The 25,950-nt window shown below is 37.9% G+C and overlaps 1 protein-coding gene across 5 annotated transcripts in view; it reads right to left on the bottom strand.

The window, feature by feature from the left end:
* The window catches only part of CNTN4 (contactin 4), a 991,759-nt gene that overhangs the window by 186,602 nt on the left and 779,207 nt on the right, over nt 1-25,950 (bottom strand). For all 5 annotated transcript variants that reach the window (XM_032149528.2, XM_058437175.1, XM_032149525.2 and 2 more), the window contains 3 exons: nt 20,680-20,877; nt 4,395-4,497; nt 459-643 (listed from right to left, as the gene is read on the bottom strand). In XM_032149528.2, coding sequence (XP_032005419.1) covers nt 459-643; nt 4,395-4,497; nt 20,680-20,877 — 486 coding nt within the window. The remainder of the gene's footprint in view (nt 1-458; nt 644-4,394; nt 4,498-20,679; nt 20,878-25,950) is intronic.

Raw genomic sequence — 25,950 nt, 5'->3', positions numbered from 1 at the left:
TTGAAATGTTCATGGTACCACATTAAATTGCTACCAAAGAGGAGCAATTACAAAAGATTAACACAAGCCTCAAATCAAAATTCTAATGAAGAAAAGCACAGAGCTTTAAAAAAAGGAGATAAATCGGGAGCAGGAATAATAAAATGTTTCCTGTGTCAGGTTTACAGCTTGATGCAAAGAGGAAAAAGAGACTTCTTTGCAAGTGTGTTCACACTAATATCCATCCTCCAAACACATCAGCCTAATGTCTTCCTTTCTGCTCTGTCAACATCCTTGCCCCCCACCCTCACTCTCCACACCCAGAATCAACCAGGGCTAATTATGGAGCAAACCATGAGTTTCACACAGTCCTATTCTGCACAATCTCTCCCAAAATGCCTGAATGCCTCTCAGTTTATGATTTCAATATCAGGAAGTTCTGTAGTACTATACATGATAAACTGAAATCATACACTTACCATAAAAAGTTAGCTGTCCCCTTGCTACATTTTTCCCTCTGGAATTTTCAGCCACACATTCATATAAACCAGCATCCTCCTGCTGAAAATTAGGGATCTCAAGAATTCCATTTGACTTGTGTCTTCTGGCTTTCCTTGCTATCGGCTTTCCATCAGCTCTTCGCCAGATAATAGTTGGTACTGGACTGATAGCAAGAATAAAAGGGAGTGAATCAAACTAGAGAAAACTGAAACTTTTATTGGAACCTAAACCCCTTCCTTCTTGGTTCTACACATATAAGCTTGCAGTGTTTTGCAAACTTCATTCATTCCTCTATCTCCGTTACAATTTTAATAATATCCACATCTCTAGTATTACTTATTTAGTGTTCTTAAAATCAAATAACTTTTCTTAACTTTAGATAAGGTGATCTGGCAGGGTGCAGTGGCTCACACCTGTAATCGTGGCACTTTGGGAGGCCAAGGTGGGTGGATCACTTGAGGTCAGGAGTTTGAAACCAGCCTGGCCAACATGGTGAAACCCTGTCTCTATTAAAAATATGAAACAATTACCCAGGCACGGTGGCAGGTGCCTGTAATCTGAGCTACTCGGGAGGCTGAGGCAGAAGAATCTCTTGAACCCGGGAAGCGGAGGTTGCAGTGAACCAAGATCGCACTACTGCACTCCAGCCTGGGCAACAGAGCAAGACTTCGTCTCAAAAAAAAAAAAAAAAGTGATCTATCTCCTATACAATATCATTATTGAAATTAAAACAGATTTCTTATGTTATATATGTTTCCTCATAAGTTTTTTTCTTTTCTTTTTTTCTTTTTTTTTTTTTTGAGATGGCGTATAGCTCTGTCACCAGGCTGGAGTGCAGTGGCGGAGTCTGGGCTCACTGCAACCTCCACCTCCTGGGTTCAAGTGATTCTCCCGCCTCAGCCTCACCACGCCCAGCTAATTTTTGTATTTTTAGTAGAGACAAGGTTTCACCCATACATGTTTTTTTCTAAATAAAAAATATGAAAATAAAAACATTTATGTGCATTTGTGGCAAATTAAAGATAGCTGCAAATTCTTCTACCTTCCTCCCATTGAGATGAGGTCTATGTCCCCTCCCCTTGAACCTGGTAGCTCTTTTTAACCACTTTGACTCAGAAATAAGATAGAAGTGATGTTGTAGGATCAAAGCTCAGGTGTTAAGAAACTGGCAGCTTCTGCTTTCTGTCTCATGGCAGCCCTGAGCTGTCCTATGAGAAGAGTGAATACCTTGAGACTGCCAGGAAGGAGAGGCCATACATAAGGCTTCCAGATGACAGTCTTAGTGACACCAGCCTTCCAACATCCCCCCAAAAATGCCAGAAATGTGTGTGAGACTCTTATGAGCTTTCTAGACCAGTTCATCTGCCAGCTAAATACTACCGAAAGACCTGAGGGATGCCACTAAAAGCAGAAGAATCAGCCAGCCAAGCCCTGCCCTGCCTGAATTCTTGACCCACAAATTGTAAGATATAATAAAATTCTGGTGTTACTTTTAAGTTGGTTATGTAGCAATAGATAACAGAAACAATATATTTCCATAAATCCATGCACCAACAATGCAAGTGCCCTGCTTTGAGAAATACGCCAAATAATGAATAAATGATAGTAGAAATAATGAGCCCATAAAATTTGAGAGACACAACCTATTGCTGACATACAGGAAGGGTTCACGCAAGGTACACTGCTTTGGACAACATGGTTTTTCTCCTTGTCATTTATATATTGAGAACCTTACCAACTTATAGCAGTCCATTTGCAAGACGGGTTGGGGAAACTTCACTTAAAATAGTGAGAAAAAGAAAGATGCCATCTGTGAGGTCTTTATGTACTCTCAAGGCATCTATCATCCTACTGCCATAACTGTTAGAACATATCTTAAATTGCAGAGAGGGCATCATTGAACCTGCAAATCAATGGTTTAGTGAGCTAACCACAGCTTTTAAGATTGTGGCTTCCAGGCAGGGGATACAATTATTTACTTATTTATTTTTCACAAAAACACATGCAGAGAAGTAATTAGACTAAAGACTTGCTAATCTTCTCTGGGAAACCTGAGATGGTATTTAAAACATTAAAGCCATCAACTCTACTATATTTGTTTTAGAAGAATTTAAGTTCGTTAGACAGACACTAACTCAAAATGCAGAAAGGCTCTATGAAAAGTACATAATCGGTGTCTTTATACTGATGAGATATGCACTTAATATATGCCTTTAAAAATAACCATATTGAGATGTAGTCTTTCTGCTCTTAAGTGGGCAATGATGATGTGTTTCAGCAGCTGGATGTGCATACCCAAACATTTCTGTGGAGACTGAAGAAGCCAATTTGGGATTTTTGTTTTTATTCCAGCACTATTCAAACAGTGTGAATAGAGCTTAATTCATAACCCCCTTTGAAGTGTGAACAATGTGAATTCTGCTCTTTCTTCACAGATGATTTTTCAAGGTATCATCTTAAAAAATTCATCAAATGTATATCTAGACTACCCAGTTACCTGCTCTTATCTTTAATTTCATATATATAAATGCTTATACACAAATACGTAAAAAATAAAAAGTGTAATCATATTATACTGTTAGCAATCTGCTTTTGTTCTCTTAGCATGGGCATTTTCTATGTCTTAAATGTTGTTTTGCAACTTGACTTTTAATGTCTGTAGAGTGTTCAATCCTATAATTATGTCATAATTTATTTAATATGATAAGTTTTCAGGACATAAAAAACTACCATTGCATTGTACTGTACCAAAGTAAAGATACAACTGTAGCTTATTTGTCATGACTTGAAAACACATGGAAACCAAAATAACCTTTCTATTAGAACCAACGATAAAATGGAAAAAGGAACCTCTTGTAAGATTGCTGTAAAACACAAAAATCATAAGAAAATAGATTACACGCTGATATAAGGATTGGTAGAGTTAGCGTTGCCTGGCTCAGTGGCTAGGGACTATAATCTCAGCACTTTGACAAGCAAAGGTGGGAGGATTAGTTGAGGCCAGGAGTCCAAGACTAGCTTGGGCAACATATGCAGATCCTGCCTCTACCAAAAAAAAAAAAAGTTAGTGTTGTTGCCTCACTCAACATTTGGGCACAGGAAAAAGATAGTTAGTAATGGATTAGTCAGATAGATGGGGCTGGGCATAAAGATTGACATGGATCATTAAAATCCAAAGAAGATGTCAAAATTCTCATTTCAGATAATAGTTTATACTGTTTATGCCAAATCTTTATTGCTGGTTACCGGCAAAGAAAAATCCCAACTGATGTGCATTTCATGTTCTTTATGCTGTCTGATATATTCTCTATGGAAAAGTTAACTAGTTTCTAAGTAGGCTTTTCTCAAGAAAGTCCACACTGAATAATAAAGTTGTAAACAATTTTTGGACAACTTTGTAAAACAGACTCTCTTAGAGAATAACGCGTCTTACCTATCTCTAGCCAGAGTAGAAGGAAATCCAAAGTAGAGAGAAGAGACTGACAGTTTAAAAAGAAATTCAAGAAAAGTCTGATGCATCCTTTATAAACTGGGGCCAAAATGAAAGTCCGTATTTTTCCAGATAGTCAGCTTAACTGTACCTCAAGTGGAGGCCATTGTTTTCCTGTCATTCTGGGTTAGACAGCATGCACATTACAGGTCATAATAATAGAACAAAATACTTTTTCAGAATTGCCCATTCTCCTTTCCTTTGTGGCCATGTCAGTTGTGACAGCCTAATCCTTCTTGCACCATTACATGTCCTCTCTCCACGGTGAGGGGGCAGAATCCAAGATGCATACACAGAATTACAAAGAGAACACTTCACTTGCTTTTCAGTCACCTCAGAAACCATCACTGTGAACAGTGCAAGAAAAACTCTATACCTGCTCAAGCTGAAGGGAGGATGAGAAGGAACGCAAACCCGAACTTACTTTCCTAAAGCAAAGCATTCCAGCTTCACCGTTGCTCCTTTTGCAGTCGGAACTGTTTCTGGGAACTGCACTTCTATTTTGGGCTCATATTCACCCATCACTCCTGTGAATAAATAAAGGAGCTAAGTCTTGGAGAGTCTTTTAAAATGTATAAAATGCAAAACTCATTTTTCTGTTAATGTAGAATGCTCATACACATCATTATGTGCACAATTAATTCCTTCATTTAAAGCAGGTCCTATCTCTAGCAGTCATGAATTGTGGCTCTTCTCCCAGTTACTGCTACAGAAAAATTTGTATTGCAGCACCACACCATCTGCCTGGATTAAATTCTCCATGCATACAACTTTGCCCCTCAAAAGTATTGTTTTAAGGTAGTGTTAAGGAAAAAAAGGAGAAGGGGATGAAGTGCTAGTCATCAGGAAAATTAAATTATCCCTCTGGAAGTATACTGCAGAAAAATTTCTAATATTTATTAATAAAAGTACTCAAAAATACCTGCATGCTTATGTCTATATAATAAAATAATTTTTCTGAGTAATCATTCTGTGGCCACAACTTTTACTTTCATTTCCAAGGTCAATATAAATGAATCATAAATTAGTATACTCAAGGTAACATCAAATGCCTGTATTTTCATTATATTTTGGACCTGTAAAAAAAGAATAACAAGATACAACTACAGAAAACATTGAAGTTATACCTACCTTGCCAATGGCATACTTATTTGGAGCGTCATATGCTCCCACTTTTCCTATATCCCGGAAAATGACTCTACAGTTATGCCCAAGGTAACACAATCTAACAAACTAAGTTCATGCTTTGCAATTAAATACTTATCAGTTATTTCTTTCTTCCTTTTTCTTTTTTTTTTTTTCCAGATGAAATCTCACTCTGTCACCCAGGCTAGAGTGTGGTGGCAGGATCTTGGCTCACTGCAATCTCTGCCTCCCAGGTTCAAGTGATTCTCCTGCTTCAGCCTCCCTGAGTAGCTGCGACTACAGTTGTGCACCACTATGCCCAGCTAATTTTTTTGTATTTTTGGTGGAGATAGGGTTTCACCATGTTGGCCAGGCTGGTCTCCAACTCCTGGCCTCAAGTGATCCACCTGCCTTGGCCTCCTAAATTGCTGGCATTACAGGCATGAGTCACTGCTCCTGGCCTTATCAATTATTTCTTATCAATACATGCTTGACTCAATTTGCCACTGCTCTAATTGTTCTAATACATTTATTCTTATTCCATCTCTGGTCATTTTTTATGATCTTTGATTCAACTGTCCCCATAAAGAGTTTGGAATTACCTAGCTTACTATAAAAAGATAGGGCTCTCCATTTCATCTCTCCTTTAGACGTCCCATAGTCAGAGGAAAAAGAGACCGAACCTTAGAAGGAAAGGTTAAAGATAAAAAATCGATGGGGGACAGGTGAAATCACAAAGAGAACTGATTTCACTCACTATGCAGAGGTGGATCCTTGCCTTTTTATTTTTTTTCTTGAGACCCAGTCTTGCTCTGTTGCCCAGGCTGGAGAGCTGTGGTACAATCTTGGCTCACTGCAACCTCCTGCCTCCCGGGTTAAAGCAATTCTTGTGCCTCAGCCTCCCAAGTAGCTGGGACTACAGGCACATGCCACCATGCATGGCTACTTTTTGTATTTTTAGTAGCGATGAGGTTTCACCATGTTGGCCAGGCTCGTCTTGAATTCCTGACCTCAGGTAATCTGTCTGCCTCGGCCTCCCAAAGTGCTGGGATTACAGGCATGAGCCACCGCACCCCACCGAGGTGACCCTTTTCATCGGCCATTTCAGAGTTTGAGAAGCATCAAGAGGATCTCCTCAAACTGTGAGAAACAGAATCAACCCTGAGTGTCTGATGACTTACAATCTAGCTAAGTTTGCTATGAGGTATGTTGTCAATAATGCAAACTCGAACATAATTGTTCTTCTTGTCGTTGTTTTCATTTTTCTTCCTTTCCTGCAATGATGTGGAGTGTTAGATTTGGAAGGGACTTTGATATCATTTGGTTTAGCAACCTTAATCTTGGTATTATTTTCCTACCAGATGCACACTTTTCTAAAGAGAGGATTCACGGCTAGCAACCTATTCTTGAAGGGACGCTTATCCATCCATAGGTTAAAAATCACAGTTCTAATCTATCCCTTTCTTTTACAAGCAAGGCCGTAATCTCAAGAGTTAAACGGTTTGTCTTGAGTCCCACAGAAAACCAGTCAATGTTGAAACTCAGGGCCCTGACTCCTCATCTGAATCTCTTACAACGGCCTCTCACCACGAAATGAATAACACTACAAAAGTAGGTTAAAATACATTACACCCATGCTTGACACGTTCAGTTACAAAATTATTCCTCCTTTCTTGGCCAGCCTCTGCTCTCTGAGTTCTCTTGCCCCTGAGTCTGGGCTTGCCTTTCTTTCAGCATCTGCACAAAGCTGGCCTGGTAAAGACTCAGTGCATGCTAACAACGACATTCACACACAGCTGCTGAACTTGCTAACGAACAGCCCGTACAGTTGAATCATCATCCAATAAATATCAGTAGTATGACTTTGAGTGCAGTGAGCAAGTTAACACCTTTTAGTGCTGTGTATATGGCTGTATACTCTGAGAGCAGTGTTAATTAAAAAAAGAATTGCCTTGAGAGAAAGAGGTCTTTCGTCTTCCCAGGAAATCAAGACAACCTGCATTGCAGTGTATCATGTGTTAGAGGGAGATGAGAAAATAAGGTTAGAATACAAAGGCCAAGGAGGTCTTAGAAGTGGTCAGGTTTTTTCCCAGCCTCTGTCTATAAATATCACATATAAAATTGCTTTTTTATAATCTGATCATGAAAATTACACCAAGGAGCAAATATATGTCACACAACCTTGTTTGAAAGAACTAAAATATCATTGGCAATGCAGAGATGCAGTGTCCCAGATCCCTGAACTGTTACCTCCACATCCTAAAATCCTATGTATTTAGGCCCAAACTGAACATTTTCTCTCCCAGGATCCTTTACCTATTTACTGCCTGCCTTTCCCTATCCTCTGTAGGCTCTACTCTCTAGCCCACAATGGTCTTTAAATGACCCAAATTATAAAATCTTCTACCTTTGTCTGTTTCCATTGATAATTTTTTTAAAAACAAGTTTTTAAGGTACAATTGACATACTAAAAAGTTCACCAATAAGTGTGCCAGCCAATGGTTTTTAGCAGATTTGCTGAGTCATGCAACTATCACCACAATCTAGTTTTAGAACATTTCCATCACCCCAGTAAGATCCCTCATGCCCATTCACAACTAATCCCCATTCCCAGTCTCAGCCCTGGGAAACCTCTAATCTGCTTTCTGTCTCTAGACATTTGCTTTTTTCTGAATATTTCATAAAAATTAAATTGTGCAATATGTGGTCTTTTGTGCCTGGCTTCTTTCACTGAACATAGCGTTTTCACGGTTCATCGATGTTGTAACATGTACCAGTAGTTTCTTCCTTTTTATTGCAGGATAATATTCCACTGTAGGATATGCCATATTTTCCTTCTCCATTCGCTGGTTATTAGTTTCCTAGAGGTGCTTTAACAAAGCATTACAAACTCAGTGGCCCTAAGCAAAAGAAATTTATTCTCTTACAGTTCTAGAGGATAGAAGTCATAAATAAAGGTGTCGACAGGGCCATGTTCCCTTTGAGACTCTGGGCAGAATCCTTCCTACCTTTTGGTGGTAGTTGTGAATCCTTGGCATTCATTGGCTTATAGTCATGTCACTCCATCTCTGCCTCTGTTGTCACATGACATTCTTTCTGTGTATGTGTGTCTTCCCATTGTGTTCTTAGAAGGACACCAGTCATATTGGATCTATGGCCCATCTTACCCTACCATGACCTTATCTTTATTGATTACATCTACAATGACTCTATTTCTAAATAAGGTCACATTCAGAGGCACTGGGTGTTAGGACTTCACCATATCTATTTGAGGGACAAAATTCAACCCGTAACACTAGTTGATGGGCATTTGGATGGCTTCCACTTTTAGCTATTACCAATAATGCTTCCATGAACCTTTACATGCAAGTCTTTGTGTGGGCATCTTTTCATGCCCACACAAGTAGAGTTATTCTCTACTACTGTCTTGCTTGCTTCATGTTACTTATCACAATTTATAACTCTCTTGTTTATTCATGTGTTTAGTGTCTGCCTTCCATTTAGATGGCAAAACATATAACACCAAATAATGTGTCTTTTTCATAGCTGTATTCCTAACTTCCACTGCAGGCTCTTCACTTGTAGGTGTTCAGTAAGTAACTACTGACATAAAACATTTTACATATAAACTTCAGGGTACCTCTTAAATAGCAATGCTGTTTTCTATCATTTTTATAGCTAGCTAGCTAGATAGACAGACAGACAGACACACACACACACACACACAGAGCATCTCTTCTATTGTTCTCTTACCTACTTTAGGGATAGAAATTCTCCTCATTTTTTTCTGCATCCCTCACAAATCTTAGCCCAATACCAGTAATACGGGAAAAAATGTGATGGGTAAGGATTTGTTGAAGGGAGGAAAAGATGTAGGAATGCAGTGTTTATGCTGTGATATATAATAGCCATTAAGTCAAACATATACTTCTTTCCAGGCATAGAAGTCATTTATTAAGTATAATTGTAGCTTCTAGTACAAGTCCACTCACTTAAGATCATTTTCTTTACTAAAATGATCTGTATATGTTGTTTATCTAGTCACACAGAGTGAGTTCTGGATTGATACACAGTAATCCATATTTCTGGCTATAGGAACGTGAATAACAGAGTCATCAGTAATAGACCAATCTGTATATATGGCAGTGGTACAGTACATAAAGAGAAGGATCAGAGATAGAATAGCATCATTTCACTGCTGTTTTAAAATTTTTCATTGTACATAAAGATTGTCCTAGTATTAAAGTCATAAAAACAAGAGAAGCAATTTTCTTCAACACCTGTGAACTGTTCCATTTAATATGGTTACAACTGGCACAGGCTATGTTGTTATTTGACTATTTTTTTAAATTTTAACTATTTTGGCCTTTACTTTCTGCGTTAAATTTAAAAGCTGTTGCATTTTTTTTTTTTTTAAGAAACGAAAGCCCTCTTAAAATAAGAGTGCATTTATCAAGTCATTCTGCTGACCACCTGTACACTTTTGCAATTAATTGGTGCACAGCTGCTCTAGGGATTTACAGAATGATTAGGCTAAAAGAGTGTAAACATTGATGGAATTGCCCCAGAACCCCCTCTACATCTTCAAACTATTAAAAAAGGTGGGAAGAGGTAAAGACCTACCCAGGTCTACACACAACCAAGGCAAAGTAGAAAGGAACACATATAATTTAGTCTAGTTCAACCAAGATATACAACCTCAGCCATACTTTTCTGCTATATGAAATATATGATTTGCCTGTAAAGACAACTCTTGCTTTCAATTCTAAATAAAAACACCTAACATAATTTTATGCATAAAGTAAAAATGTCTTAATTCATTAAAATTCATTGCCAACGTTTTATATTCTTTGGAGTAAGAGAGATACAACAATAATAATGAAGGTTACAGCACTTGAAATTCCATATATCAAAGTCTTTAGAAGACAGGGGCTTAGTTTTATTAATATTCCAATAAATTAAATAAGTAAATATTCATTTGACACCAATAATAAGCCATACGCAGTGCCCAGAAATGGGGGCACACTGTGGATAACACAGATCTGATCCTTATATTCATGACATTCATAGGCTACTCTTTTTCAGCACATGGCTTAGTAATGGGGCATATGCAGGCAATAACTGTTTATTGAATAACCAAAAGAGATGATTTCATGAGGAAGACATGGTTGGCAGTTCTTAAGTATTTTTCCTAAAGCAATGGTTCTCAAACTTGAAATCAACTGAAAGGCCTCAGTTTCTGAATTAGTAGGTTGAGATGCAGCCTATGAATTTGCAATTTTAAGAAGTCCCAGGTGATGCTGATGCTGCTTGTCTGAAGAATACACTTTGAGAACAACTTTCCTAACTATGAGCAAAAGCAAGAAGTTCCACCTAAGATGAATAAACATATCCTAAGGGCTAGTCATCGGGAAAGTACTAGCAATGGAGTCCCAACTTGAGGGACCAAGTCCATCCAGAGTCTGGACTCTGTAGAAGAACTTGTGGCAACTGTATCTGTTTCAAAACCTGGGCAATTATTAAAGTTGATGCTGATGTCTGTAAGAACACAGAATTTAACAAAACAACTGGCAATTTAGAGAATATGAAAGAGAAATCAGCAACACGTCATGCTTGTTTAAGTACAATTTGCAGAGACTCTGTTGGCAGAAGACCAGTTTGCAGAGTTGCGTGCCATAAGATTTTTGCCAACACCTGCCTTAGCTAGAATCTGTGCTTACTAAATTTAACTACAGAAGGGACATTTACTGACTTCCACAGAGAGGGATTTTCTCCTGAAAAAAAAAGGCAAAAATTGTTTTATGAAAAGTTCCCACATTGACTTTCTTGAGAAACAAGTCATATGATGTATATATCACTAACCTAAAAACATTTGGAAATATCTGATTAGTCACACAAATTCACCTGACTGAGTTTACCATTTTGCCCTTTTGAAAAAAGGCATGTTTTCCCCTGGGTTGAAGGAGATATATGGAGTCTAGTGGACTGTCCAAGTTATCTCTTCTACCACCACCACCATCCAGTAGGTAAATTCCCAGAGTTTGGGGCAACAACTGTTGAGACAAGAACCTCCCCACTGCTGAAGAGGAGAGGCAAGGTATCTCAAGGTGTTACATCACCTCTTACAGTCAAGGTTTTAAGGTGTCCTCAGAGACCTGTGAGAGATGAAAATAAATCTTATGATTTGACTTTAATCAAACCTGCACCACCTTCCTTCCTTTTCAATATTGAAAATGCAGAGATAACATTTTTCAAGAAGACTGTCTCATTTAAAGGCAGAGAGGCCAAATACCTCTGCTTGCACTGGACGGTCCTGGTTTTCCTGAATCCCTGAAGTAATGAGCTAATAGTTTCCAGTTTGGGCAATTAGTTATAATGTCATCTTTTAAGCCAATTTTTACCTTCCTTCAAGGAAGTAATCCTATATTTTTCCTACTAAAAAGTTATCCATGTATCCATTTGTATTGAACTAAACACTCTATCTCTGTACATGTTGGTCCTAGTTCAAGTCTTTGGAGCCACAAATAACAAGTATTTTAATGGACAGTCTTCAGATATTTAATGATATCATTTTGTCAAGGGTTAACAAAGTTTTTTCTGTAAAAGGCCAGATAGTAAGAATTTTATCTAGGTTTTGTGGGCTATACAGTCCCTGTTACTGCTCAACTCTGCCACTGTAGCTGGAAAGCAGCCATGGCCATAACATAAACAAATGGGAGTGGCTGTGTGCCAATAAAACTTTATTTACGAAAATAGGTGGTGGGCCCATAAATACTAGTTGGCTGATCCTTGGCTTAGAGGAAATGCAGAAGATAGCAAAGTTTGAGAGAATCAATAGAATCAACAGACAAATTATTAGAACTACAAGAAATTTCAGCAAGCTCGCCAAATACTGAATCACAGGAATAACAGTACCTTCCATATATAAGCAACAGCTAACTAGACAATGTGATTAAAGATAAGATACAACTGTCCGGACATGGTAGCTCACATCTGTAATCCCAGCACTTTGGGAGGCCGAGATTGGAGGATCACTTGAGGTCAGAAGTTCGAGACCAGCCTGGCTAACATGGTGAGACCCTGTCTCTACTAAAAATACAAAATACAAAAATTAGCTGGGTATGGTGGTACATGCCTGTAATCCCAGCTACTCGGGAGGCTGGGGCAGGAGAATTGCTTGAACCTGGGAGGCAGAGGTTGCAGTGAGCTGAGATCGCACCACTGTATTCCAGCCTGGGTGACAGAGACAGACTCTCAGTAACAGACTCTATCTCAAAAAACAAACAAACAAACAAACAAAAACAAACGGATAAGACACAACTTACTGTAACAGCAAAAATGATAGAGAATCTAGGAATTAGCCAAGAATACCCAACATTTCTATAGAAAAATTATTTACAGAAACAGGCCACAGGCAAGGTTGGCCTGTGGGAGTTTGCCAATTCCTAGTTAAAACAAATAATCTGCCTACTGCCTGGAATTATTTATTTTGTCTTTGATTGTCTGACTCTTCATAGAAGCTTGGGTTGATTCCAAAGACCAGGCCAGGTTTCTTCACCCTTAAGCTGTGATTATACACTTAATTTCCCTGTACACTTCACTGCTCCATGGTAGTTCTTACCAAAATTGAAACTTAAGTGAATCTGCTTTAATTCTCTACTCTCCCCTGAGTATGGCCCCACTCCTGCCTCTAACTGCAATTAGGCTTCTCAGCCAGGCTATAATCCATGAGGGCAGGGAAGGAGTTCTGCATCTCTAGAAACAAGTAAAGAACAGATACTCAATGAGTATTTGTTGGTTAAATGCATGATCAAAAGAATGCCCCAGTCAACTCAATTCTAAGCTAAACGCTTCTCCTTCCCTCTTTCATTTCAAGTCCCTCTATAAATGTATTATTCAGAACTCAATTCAATAATTCCAGTAAAGAATGAAACTTTAGACCCTTCATTAACTTGGAATTCTCTAAGACTGTAGGTTCCCACAGGCTGAAATCATGTCTTTTTATTTCATAGTGTGCCACACGCAATGAGCACTTAACAGATGCTTCCTAACTGAGTAGCCAAATGGCCATCCAAGACCTTTAGACCCCATGGACCTGAAATGGAATTGGCTATCCTAGAGGTCTAAAGCTGACTGCCAAGTTCCTAAGCTTGTCAAACCTTCAAAATATCCAGAGCCATTAAGACACTATTAAATCAGATTAGCAATGGCAGTTTAGCAAAATATCTCACATCCTTTAGTCATTTAGATGTTCTCCTCATAAAACATGTTTTACGCCCACAGATCCTCAAATGCGATGTTGTTAGAGAATTAAAAACAAGACATGATTGCTGTGACAAAACCACACAAAAGTTGCAATTAGAAGTGAGAGTAAAATAAAGCAGTGTTTTGGTATAAACTCTAGATCTTAAATAATATAAAATTATGTCTAAGTGGAAGGCATATCTCTACCTGTTGCCTGTCTAAATGCCAGGTCTTCAATAAAGGGTTGCAGATCACGTCTCCAATCTAGAAGAGATCTCCTAAATGACTGGGTTCAAAAACCCACTAGGTTAATTAAGTGGCCTACAAATAAAGCTGTCTTTTCATGAAGAAAAACAGTGGTTGTTGATGCCCAGTTGAGGATCTAATGTAGCATGGAGCAATATTAGGAAAGTTTACAGTGACCAGTTGGCGGGACCATAATGGAGGATGCGTGATGCTGCAACAATAATATTTCAGAATCTTTTAGTTTTCTCCTTTCCATTTTAAAGGTCTTCTTTGGTCTTAAATTTAGAAGTTTGTGGGGAATGTAGTCTTCTGAGCCACTAGGAGGTATAACGGTCACAGAGGTGAAGGCTCACAAAATGGCACACTGTGGCCTGAAAGACTGAATGCACCTAGTTTTCTGCAGGGATCAGTTGTCAGCATTGATAAGAAATCTGATCCAATGAGCAGCATCTGTCAGTTAAACCTGATAGTATCTGCCTTGGGCAAATGTTGAGATTGGAGTTAAGTAGGCTAGAAAGTTGTGACTAGAATCCTTGAAGACAAGAAGAAGAAACTTTAGATAGAACTTATTATAAATCACTGATTTTGTATAGCTGAGAAGACTAAGGACCAAAGAAATGGTATGATTCGTCATATGAGAGCTGCTGGTACATCTGGGACTGTACTCCAGAATCCCTTTACTTTCCCTCTTGACTTTAGTCCTGGACATGACTAAAAGTTATGGAACTGAAGGATGCTGAGGTCATCGTTTGGGCTTTTTCCTACTGGGTGAAAGTTGATTTAAGATGAGAAGATTAAATACTTCAATGCTGCTCTTATTCACTGTTTTTCATGGCTAAATTAGGCTATGGAAAATGAGTGAGGACTTGGGAAAACATGGTCAGTTATTTCAGTTATATTTGAGAACATACATAAACATTTTAAACATTTTAATTTTATATTGAAGTATAATAAACATTTAGAAAAGTTAACTTTACATTTTAACCCCCAAAGACAATATATCTGGTTTATATATACACACCTATATCCAAAATCTATATGCTTAACAATGTATGTAAATATAGAAATGGAGGAGAGAAAGGGAAAGAGAGAGAGAGTACAGAGAAAGAGAGAATTTGAAACTCTAAGATAGGATAATCTCATTGTTCCTTGTTTTGTAGCATCTCTTCCATGTGGAGTTCCAATTAGGGTTAATATTCAAAAATATTTAACAATCACTGTGAAATGCATGGACGTATCAGACAGACACAGGCTATAAATTGCTCAACATTCATCTTTGTTCTAATAAGCAAATTTAAAAAAAAAAAAAACCTTCCAAACCAGTCCCCAACTAGTCTCCAGGAAAACAGAAAAAAAGGCAAAGGATAAACAATGATTTTTCATGCTAAATTGTTTACCTGTGTATGCAATGTAATGTGCATAAACAGTGTAACAGACATTATCTCATTTTCTCAAGACTGTCCTAATCTCTGCTAATTCTTTTCACATTAAGCTATTTTAGAGAGAGCCATGTAAGTGGCTAAAGACAGAAGAGCCAATATGATTATCATCGAAGACTACTATTTCTTTAGGAGTTATGCTATATGAGTGGTCTGTTAGCTTTGTTTATGGAAATTTAGGGATAAATCTTTGAGATCTATGCAGGAAGCATATAACAGAGCAGGCTCACCACTATTTGTAACCAACAGCTGGGCTAATAAGGATCAATGGACTACTTTAGTACCTGTACTAATAATAACAATGATGTATTCTTCCCAATTATAATTTTTCCCTCTCATGGTTCCTAAGCAACAGGTGTACTTTCCCAAATCAGTTATCTTCTCAAAGCAGATTTTAAAATATCTGGATAAATAACTATAAACTCTGATAAAATTTTTTCTCACATATGTCTACCAACTCATATTTTTATGTGTCCCAGAAGTGAATACTGCAAAATAATGTAGTTATTTGAAATAATTCTCACTATAAAATTATCAAAAATTATAAAGCAAAAGAAACAAAGCAAATGTGTAAATCTAGAGCCCAAACAGACTTTTCTGAGCCTCAGTGAAATAATATGATGATTAGGGACCGGGAATCTGTCCTGATGCCATTTTTCTTATTTGAATTCTCTGATCTTCAGTTCCTTTGTTTCTCAAAAAATAAAGATATAAAATTGGGTGATCTCTAAGTGCCTATTAGGTCCAATAATCTTTATCAAACAATGTTCTAAAAATTTGAAAACTCTATGTTTTAGAAAAGTGAAAAAATAATGACAAGCAAAAAGAAAAAAAAACCAAAATTTACCACTAAAAGTTAAACACTTTAGAGTTTAACATCGTTAGTCACTTTGGAGAGTATTATTCCACCTTTCTCGGTCATTATCCACTATTTTAAAAAAGAATAATAATATGATCTATACACTATTGTAATCTGTCCTTTAAAAATATAATTTGTTGAGCACATTTTAGGTAAGAAAGTTATTGATGATATACTTCTGTTTTGTCACTGTTCAAAGTACTTTCAATTACGACACACAAAATAACTATCTGAGGTAGATGTTGTTACCCTTATCTTACTGATGAGAAAACTAAGTACAATGAGGTTAAACTGACACATCCAAAGCCACGTGGCTAATAAATGGTGGGGCTGAACCCTGCCTGGACTTGGCTTCGGGATCCCCACGGCTTGTGTCCTTACCTCATGGCCCCACATTGGTGCCATCATCTGAGACGTAGGAAGGAGTGAGCCATGTGAAGAGCTGGGCAAAAGCGAACAGGGAGCCCCAGGGTTTTGCAGAACTGGGGTGAGTGGTAAATGGTCAGTGAACAGACATGGGACTCATCACACCTCATTTGTATTAGGAACTGAGCCAAGGTTCACTGTTGAACTTTTATGACTCACTGTGGCCTTTCGGGTACAAATAAGAAATCATAGTCCAGACTGCTTAGCTGAAATGCCCAAGAAACAAGCTGAATATTGGGGAAATACAGTTCTCCCAGCTATATGTGCTCTTAGAAAGGTAAATGACAAGTCTAGCAATTAGTTCAGCTCAGGCTTCAAACTCCTTTGCCTTGCTTTTTTTCCCTTTTCTGAGGCAGACAGAGGATGTGAAATTTTGAGGGTGCTTCAATGATCAGAATGATTGTACAAATTCTACACTCACCTGCACTTACCAGTCTAATACACAGTCACCAAATCCCAGATCTTGAGGAGAGAGAATTTCATTGATTTTACTCTTACAGAATAGATTTTAACAAGAATGTCCTCTTTATTTTGCAATCTCTTCTTGATTTGTATTTCCCCTTTTCTCTCATTAGTTCAGAAAACAGCTAATTAAATAACCTATTTTGTGCTTAGTAACACAGTTTGAGTGTCCATTTTATACACTCCAGTGTAAATGGAAAAGACGTGAATTTTTACCATGCAGTGCTCATGGAAATTAAGAATGAGTGGGCATTAACGGCTGAAGAATGAGATCTTTAGTCTGCTAACTTTGTGATAAAATATTTTAATACAAAACATTTGTCATCTCTATGAAGATATACCAGACAAATCAAGATAAATCTAAAGCCAGGGAAAAGGCAGAGTTGTTGGCAGTTTGAAGTGCACGTGATGATTCTGGAGTGCTTGTGTTCCTGAATGCTTGTTTCTTGTTTGAAGAGGCAGTTCTGTGTGACATCTGTCCCTGGCTATGTCACAGTATATCAAAGTCAATATGTAATTACATCTATGACTTGATAGACCAAAACAGATAATACCACTGAACAGATATTCTGGCCTAAGTGCATTTGGGTAGAAGCCACAGGGGCTGTATTTTTAAGTGATTTCTTACAAAATCTTTTGAAAGTTTCTTCATCTGTCAGTCTGGAGAGATAGCACTGATAGCTTTTGACAGAGCTAGTACCTTACCCACTTTTCTCTTTAAGCTGATAAGAATTTTCAGTTTTATTTAATATAATGTAGCTTAATCCAACATATTAATTTAACATTTGCCATGTGGCAAGCACTGTGCTAGAGTGCAGCACAAAGCTGGATGAAAACGATGATCTTTCCTTGATCACAATGTGAGCAAGGTGGGGAAGGCAAGCTGACAAATACGAATATGCCAGATGAATGTTATGATGGAAAGACGGCCAAAAAAGCACAAAACAAATAATTCCTCCTGTTGCCAAGGGAGAAGTTATGTATTTGGTTTTACAAATAATGTTTAAAATAGTATTCTTGATTTTTCCTTTGCAAACCTGTGCAGTAAAACCATTTCAGTAAAGGGCATTCCCATACACTCAGCTGCTATGCCAGAAACCTATGTGTCATCCTTGATTTTCTCTTCCACTGTCTCCCACATTTAAGGAATGAGCAGGTTCTCGAAGCTTTACCAGCAAACTATATCCTGAATCCATTTCTCTCCTCTGCTGTTACTCCCTAGTTTCACTCCCCATCATTTCCCAACTGAATTAATTGCAGTAGTATTCTCATTGGATTTCCAGTTTTCCCTATTGTTTTCTGAAAGTCCATTTTCCACATAGCAGCTAAGCAATCTTCTTAAAAACATAAATCACTCTTCTGCATACAATTCTCTAACGGCTTCTCACTGCACTTGAAGTAAAATCTGGTAATTTCTCCTATTTCTAATTAAGCTTAAAACTCTCTTTTAACCTTAATTCTATCCTCCCTCCTAGCTGCTCACTATGCTTCAACCGTGCTCTGTTCTTCGTGTTTCCTGAACATGCTGAGTGCTTTTTTTCAGGCCTCAGGGCTTTTGCATATGATATTAACTCAGCCTGGAAAGCTCCACCCTCTGATCTTAAGAGGGCTGGCTTCTTGCTATTCATATCTCAGCTCAAATGTCCCCTCCTTAGAAAGGCTTTCCACGGCTGTCTAAAGTAGACACCCACTGCCCCCACAACCCACCACAGAGCTGCTATTTCATCATACTGGTTTACTGCTATCTATAATAATAGGATTTTGGTTTTGTTTATGTTTGTTTGTTTCTTTGTGTCTGCATCCCCCAGGAGAATGCAAGTGCCTCCTGTTCACCAGCACTCAGCATAGTGGCTGTCACATAGGAAGTTCTAAATAAACGTATGTTAAATGGATGAATAAATGAATGGTTAAAATCTAAATTATTTGCTCAAAAATTCCACAGTGTAGTCTATGTAGAAAGGATGCACAGACCCTCTCTTCCGAGCTGCTTAGTATGTAAATACTTTGTTCTGGAAGGTTCAGGCTCAGAGCCTCACTTGGGCACAAAGTTCACTGACAAAACACAGGGGAAGAGTAACAAACTTGGAGAACAGAAATCTGAGTTCCAGTCTTGCATTTGTCAAGTTTTTCTTGTATAAATTCAAATAAGAGGTGTTACAGTATAACGCAACGAAGCACTGCGAGGGTTTAAGATATCAGGCTGTGGAGTCAGTAAGACATGCGTGCTGGGTGGAAATCTTGGAGCCATTAATTTTTTTTTTTTTTTTTTTTTTTTTTTTGAGACGGAGTCTCGCTCTGTCGCCCAGGCTGGAGTGCAGTGGCACAATCTCGGCTCACTGCAAGCTCCGCCTCCCGGGTTCACGCCATTCTCCTGCCTCAGCATCTCCGAGTAGCTGGGACTACAGGCGCCCGCCACCACGCTCGGCTAATTTTTTTTTATTTTTAGTAGAGATGGGGTTTCACCATGGTCTCGATCTCCTGACCTCGTGATCCGCCCGCCTCGGCCTCCCAAAGTGCTGGGATTACAAGCGTGAGCCACCGCGCCCGGCCGGAGCCATTAATTTTTAACAAATGTGGCTGAGCCCCAGTTTCCCCATCTGCAAAAGACAATGTTTATCATATAATTGATTGAGATTTAAATGAGATAATTCACACACAGTGCTGTGCACAGTGACTAGGCACATATTAAGTGTCAAGTAGATGTTTGCTATTAATGTTTTTGGTTGACGGTATCCTCACTTGTGTGATGGGTCTCGTCATTCCTGTTCATAATGGAAGATCTGAATGTGTACTAGACAGTAAAAGGATTTAAAAAGAATAGAAACCTGAACATGTCCGCTAGGACTGCTTAAATCATGATATCAGCCCTTGTTGAAGGGCTTAATTATGTCTTTGTTTGAATTTATTCAACAAATATTTATTGAGAATCTTTGATGTACCAGGTGCGAAACCAGGTGCAGCAGAGGTGGCTGTGAATAAGGTACTACATATGCTTTAAAAAGGCATATTGCTAGTAAGACAGACAGTGAAGCACACAGACAATTGTGATGTAGAATTATGAGATCTTGGGGGGTATGGTCGTAGACTCGATGCAGAAGGTACCTGACGCAGCATGGTTGGGTGGCAGGGTGGGCAAGCAGAGATGGCTTCCTGGAAACAGTGACATCTTTGAAGAAACTGGAAGAACCACTATCAGTTTATCCAAGGGAGAAGCTGAGAGGATGGGACTAAGGAAAGGAGGAGCATTTCAAGAAGAGGGAACAGCATATATAAAAACCCATGGTGGGAAAGGGCATGGTACTCCTAGAGTTTGGCATACACGGCTGTCTTTACAAAGTACACGGTGATTTTTACTACACATTGTTAAGTCATTTAGGTAATTAAGAATATATGAATTTCATATATTTTCTTGAAATATTCTAATAGTGTGGGGAATTAAAACTTCTGTCTCAAATAAGCCTTGTTATGTCTACATTTCACTGTGGTGGAAACTATGCGTTCAGTATTGTAAATCCAGAGGTTATTTGGATAATTGGACACAGGATACTAAATTACATAGAATTGATTAATGAGCTAATTGTTCAACCTTTCACTTCATTCTGACTGTGTATACAGTTTAAGTGGGAGAGAAACAAGAAATACCTTCCTTTGTTATTTATATTCACCGAAATCCTCATTCTATTCCTGTTGAGATTAGCAATTAGATTTCTAATTAGTTTTCCAAAATGGATTCATGGGTTTATCTCTTACACAAGTGGAGAAAATATGGGTACCAAATAGAGGCAGCATTAAACTTTTCTTACATTTAATCTAGACAATAAAGCTTTGTGTGCCAATAACATAACATACCTCCACATTCATCCTGTGATTGCAAAAAACAAAATTAACAAAATTACTTGAAAACTCACCATCATTTCTCAATATTAGTGGTGTAGGTGGCCCCAGGACCTTGTGGTTTGTCACAGTATTGGTAACCACACAGGTATAATTCCCAACATCTGATTTTTCTACTTTGGCAATATACAGATTCCCAGTCTCTTGAGAAACAAAGCGGCGATTATCCTGATAGGAAGGGTATTCATTGAAGATCCAGGCATAACTCAGTTCTGAAAGTAAAAAAATCTTCGTTACAAATATGTCTTTTGGCACTGGAACTCTACTGTTTTCATGAAAGAAATGATCAGGTTAAAAATTTATATACTGTTGCCCAGTGACTCTTTTTCAGCCTCCTAAATATAGATAGGAAGTAATCACAGTCCCCCATGGCATTTTACCATCCTTTCTACTGTCAGTCAATAAGGTTTTATTTCCAGAGAAGTAAAAGATACACTGATAGCCAATTAAGCGATGTCCAACCTCTTTAAGCCAAGGGCTAAGCATTCATAGTTTGCTAGTCATGTGTCAGGCACTATGCAACATGTATTGAGTAATGCTCAAATTACAGACCCAGGGTGTCTATAATCTTGATATAGTAATGCTGGCAGCCACCCTGGAAACTATTTAGATCATTTCTTTTGTTTTATAGATAATAATCATTATATTACGTCATAATGCCCCATACTTGCATAGCACTTAATGCTTTCCAATGTATTTGATAGCTTTATTTCCATTAACTGAGAAACTGGCACCTAGGAACAGAGTAACTTATTCAAATTCTTAGCTCTAGTTAGAAACCGAGTAATTCCTAAGTCTCAATGCAGTCTTCTCCCAATGCCTCCTACTACCAACTCAAATTTTTTCTTCTCACTTGTGAGGTTGAATACTTTTCCATCATTTTAGTAAGAGAGCAGTTTAATACTGTGGCAAATACTCATTAAGTACACACTGACTGACTAGTTGACTGATTCCACAAATATACATCGGTATTAAAAAAAAAAAATAGATCCATGAGAGAGTGGATATGAAATAGTGATAAAAGAGCAACATTTTCACAGATATCCCATAATATCACTGGGATGAATTTAATAGGCATTTGTATCCGAAAATGTTCCTTTGAAAGTTCTAATTTTTATAAGAATTAGGTAAATGTTTTATGAAGGACCACATGAGCCCATGCTTTCCATTTCAGAGAAGACCGCTAAATGACAGTGAGTTTAAATGATTTGCTGCAGTGAACTATTGTGCTCCAAGGAAATCAAACTGCTTCAGCTCCAGGCATTCCATGATTCCTCTCTTTAAAGTGTAATTTCCAGATTTGTCCAAGCTGGAGAAGTTATACATTAGCTACTGGCATTGATTAGCCAACATGTCCCACTTTATCTTCAAAAATTACTTTGTTGAGGGGAGGGTGAGGGAACAACTAAATGTAATGGGGCCGCTGGTCTCAGAACTATTGGCTGAGTTCTTATATGTCACTTTTTCATATGATCCTGAGCTAGTCTAAATGTATAAAGTGTCCTTGGAAAAATAGCAGAAAGGTCACTTCAGTTTTGTAGAGAGAATGCTAATTACTGTAAAAGGCATTTTTTGTACTGTAATCCTTCAATGTGTCCCAACTGTACTTGACCTCAACAACTGAATGTGCAACAGGAAACATATTCTGCCTCAATAATCCACTGTTTACACACAAAGGAGGGGTCATGCAGATTGCTTTCCCTTTATTACTGGATTATAACATTTCCACATGTATTATTTTAGAAAGATATAATTATGTTTATATGAGAATGGCTAATCATTTTATTTACGCATGTGCATGTAATTATAAGTAACCCCATGCTGATATCAAGAGGATACTCAGTGTAAATATACAAGTGCTTTCCAGAAAGCTAGTTACTTCCTCAAGAAACTAAAATCTGGGGGAGGAAAAGCCCCTATAATACATCGTGAAGAACTACTATCCTGTATGGCAGGCTTTTAACAAACAGCACAGCAGTGTACTCCTTACGTACTCAGTAGGTGAGTTTCAAGGAAACCTAGTAATCTCTCAGCACCTCAACTTTCTCCTATACAAAATGAGAAGACTACCTATCCCCTAATTATTTATAAGAGAGTTTTAAGTATAAATTAGCACCTCCAAAGTCTCATGATGGAAGTTAGAATGTAATTTACCAGCACAATATTAATCAACCCACATTTCTCCAAGGACAGTTGGAATCAAATACAGGAAACTATTTTTTTTTTTTTTTTTTGAGATGGAGTTTTGCTTTTTGTTGCCCAGGCTGAAGTGCAGTGGCATAATCTTGGCTCACTGCAACCTCTGCCTCCTGGGTTCAAGCAATTCTCCTGTCTCAGCCTCCCAAGTAGCTGGGACTACAGGTGCCCACCACGACGCTTGGCTAATTTTTGTATTTTTAGTAGAGACGGGGTTTCACCATGTTGGCCAGGCTGGTCTGGAACTCCTGACCTCAGGTGTTCTGCCCGCCTTGGCCTCCCAAAGTGCTGGGATTACAGGTGTGAGCCACCGCGCCTGGCCAGGAAATGATTTCTTTTTCCCCCGCAATATTTTTCAGAACTCTCAGTAGTAGCTACGGGGTGCAAGGCTCCCTGAATTCTGAGGGAGGCTCATTTAGCAACTAGAAAGTCGATATTGGGAAAATGGCACCTGCTTCATTATTTTTCTAATTGAAGAGGAACAACAACAGCAACAACAAAGTAAGACTAAAGTTCAAATCTGTGTTACATAAGGGAAGCCATTTAAACTTCATTTTCAGCTTCTTGGTCCACAAAATGAGGACAATTTTAAATGTGATGCAGGTATGTGGTGAGGATCTGATTATGTGAAAGCACTCTGAATTCTCCCAAGGGCTGTACAGATGTTAGTTATTATTGGTGTTGCACTTCAACAGGTTAATCATTATAGAAGTAAAACTTTTTTGAAAATTCAATTAACATGCTATTTGATCTAATTAAAAATATGTTGATTCCTTTGGTTTCACTGCTTTCGTAACTGAAGTAACTTAGTGAGAGATGCAAACAACCGGAAGTGCCTCATGCAGCATTTCCTAAACAGTGGTCTTTGATGATTAATTCTTTGTTTTCTACCTCCACCTCCCTAAAACTCAAAGGGTTACATGATCAAATTACTTTGAGAAGTACTGGATTATACAAAGTAAAACAGAGTTTTAACTCTTTTCTTTCAGGACTGGCAAGAGATTTTGTCATGCCAATGCCCTTGAAACTCCTTAGAGAGTGTTTAAGCATCCAAACTTATTTGCTCGTGGAATTACCACCACCACAACCATCTAACCCCCATAGCTCAAAAAACCTAGCTTGGGAAACGTTGTACCAGTTAGTTCAATTAAAAAAACAGTAAGTAGAATACAAGGATTATTAACTGTATTACTTCAGTTTCTACAAAATCATTAACATTAAATAGAACAACAGAAAACAACAACAAAATACTGAATTAAAGTTGTAATGCTTCCCCAATTGTAATAACAATATAACAGCGTAACCATTTCTTATGCTGGAAAAAAAAAAAAAAAGAAGGAACTATAGTTGCCAATAAGAGCCTCAAACAGAAGATGCTAAGGAACCTAACCAACATGGTTCAACTTCTGACGTTTGTAAATACTGTGGAGTCCTGAAGTGGGAAGGTCAGCAGAAAAGTATTGGCTGGTGTACTGGTGAGAACATGTTGGGCTAAGCACTAAGCTCTTAAAACAGGGGAAATCTCTCACCAAGATATTAACTTAGTTTTTTTCACAATCAAATATCACCACCTGGAATATTGTATTTTTATTTGTTTATCTCTTCAGGGCAATCAGGAAAGAGCAGGAGGAATATAATGTAATGAGAATGTAGACATCAAAGCAGGCGAAAAGTGTAGTACAACTAAAATATACCCAACAAATCGCTTATCCTATTTCTTCGTTTTAAAGATAAGAAAATTCTGAGGTCTTGAAAGGGTTAGGTTGGAGCACCAAAAAGGGGTGAGGCAGACTATAATCTACTCGTTCTAGCTTAACTCTCATTCCAGTGTCCCATCTAGGAAAAAGTAAGAGCTCTTCATATTTGAAACCAAGATCTGGTATTTTTATATTGCTCAATATACAATTGAGATTTCCCTTAAGAACCAAAATCTATTTTTATCAGAGCAAAACATTAATACATTGGGTTACATGAAGCACTATCAACATTCTGAAAAATAAAGCCAAGTAAATAAAACAAAATAAACTTTTATGTGCTGCAACTGGCAAAAGTGTATGGTACTCAGTTTGATTTCCTTAGGGACTTTCATGCAATATTTATACTTACTCAAACTTGACAGATTTCTTTTGATAAGTTTTCACACACTAATTTTTCTGGAAGTGACAGACAGTTTCTGTCCCACTGGCAGTTTGTAACAACTGAGTAAACAGATACTTGGAATGCAACATATTAAATAGATTGTGAAACTTCTGGTGCTCCACTGAAAACTACTGAGGCCAGTTGTATTGTGACACTCATTAAAGAAGAAAGCCTTAGCAGTGGTTTTTTTGGTTTGCAGCATACAAATCTATTGGAAATTAACTCTGAAGCTCTCTTAATTGGTTCTTTTTTCTGTATCTCTAAGACAACAACAAATGATGTATGGCTGTTATTTTTAAAAGAAGACACCGATCAAGCAATTTTCAAATCCAGGTACTCATTGAACAGATTACACAAATGATCAATCAGAATTCTCTGGATGGTTGCTCTTTAATTGTTCTTGACACCAATTTATTTCTAGAGCTATATTATGCTTCATTATGTTCTGAGTCATATCCCAGTAGTGGCAAAGATGTCAGTTTTCAAAGATGTCTTTTTCTTAACCTCAAAGTTTTAAACCTGAAAGGGCTCTTAGTCCAACTTTTTCAATTTTACGTATCAGGAAACTGAAGTCTAGAGAAACTGTATGAGTGGATCATGATCACACATCTGACAAGTGGCAGGGATGGGACTGTGGGGTAGCCCCAGTATTCAGAAGAGCTGCTTCTGTTAGGAAGCCATATGTTCCTCTAAAAATGTATTTTGGAGCCAGAAGGAATCAGTTTTCCTTAACTATAAATTGGGGGAGTGGGATTACATGATGTCTCAGTCTCTTTCATCATTCCATACATTCTATATGTAGATCATCAAATCCAAAATGCTCATTTGACAAATAAGGAAAGAAAGATCCAAGGAAACCCAGTAACTTACTAGGAATCACATGGGTAGTTACTGGCAAGGTCAAGAACTAGAACACACACGTGCACACACACACACACACTCTTATTTAT

Source organism: Hylobates moloch, unplaced genomic scaffold (assembly GCF_009828535.3).
Source record: "Hylobates moloch isolate HMO894 unplaced genomic scaffold, HMol_V3 SCAFFOLD_4, whole genome shotgun sequence".
In the NCBI taxonomy this organism is placed as follows: Eukaryota; Metazoa; Chordata; class Mammalia; order Primates; family Hylobatidae; genus Hylobates; species Hylobates moloch.
This window is presented reverse-complemented; position numbering and strand designations above follow the sequence as displayed.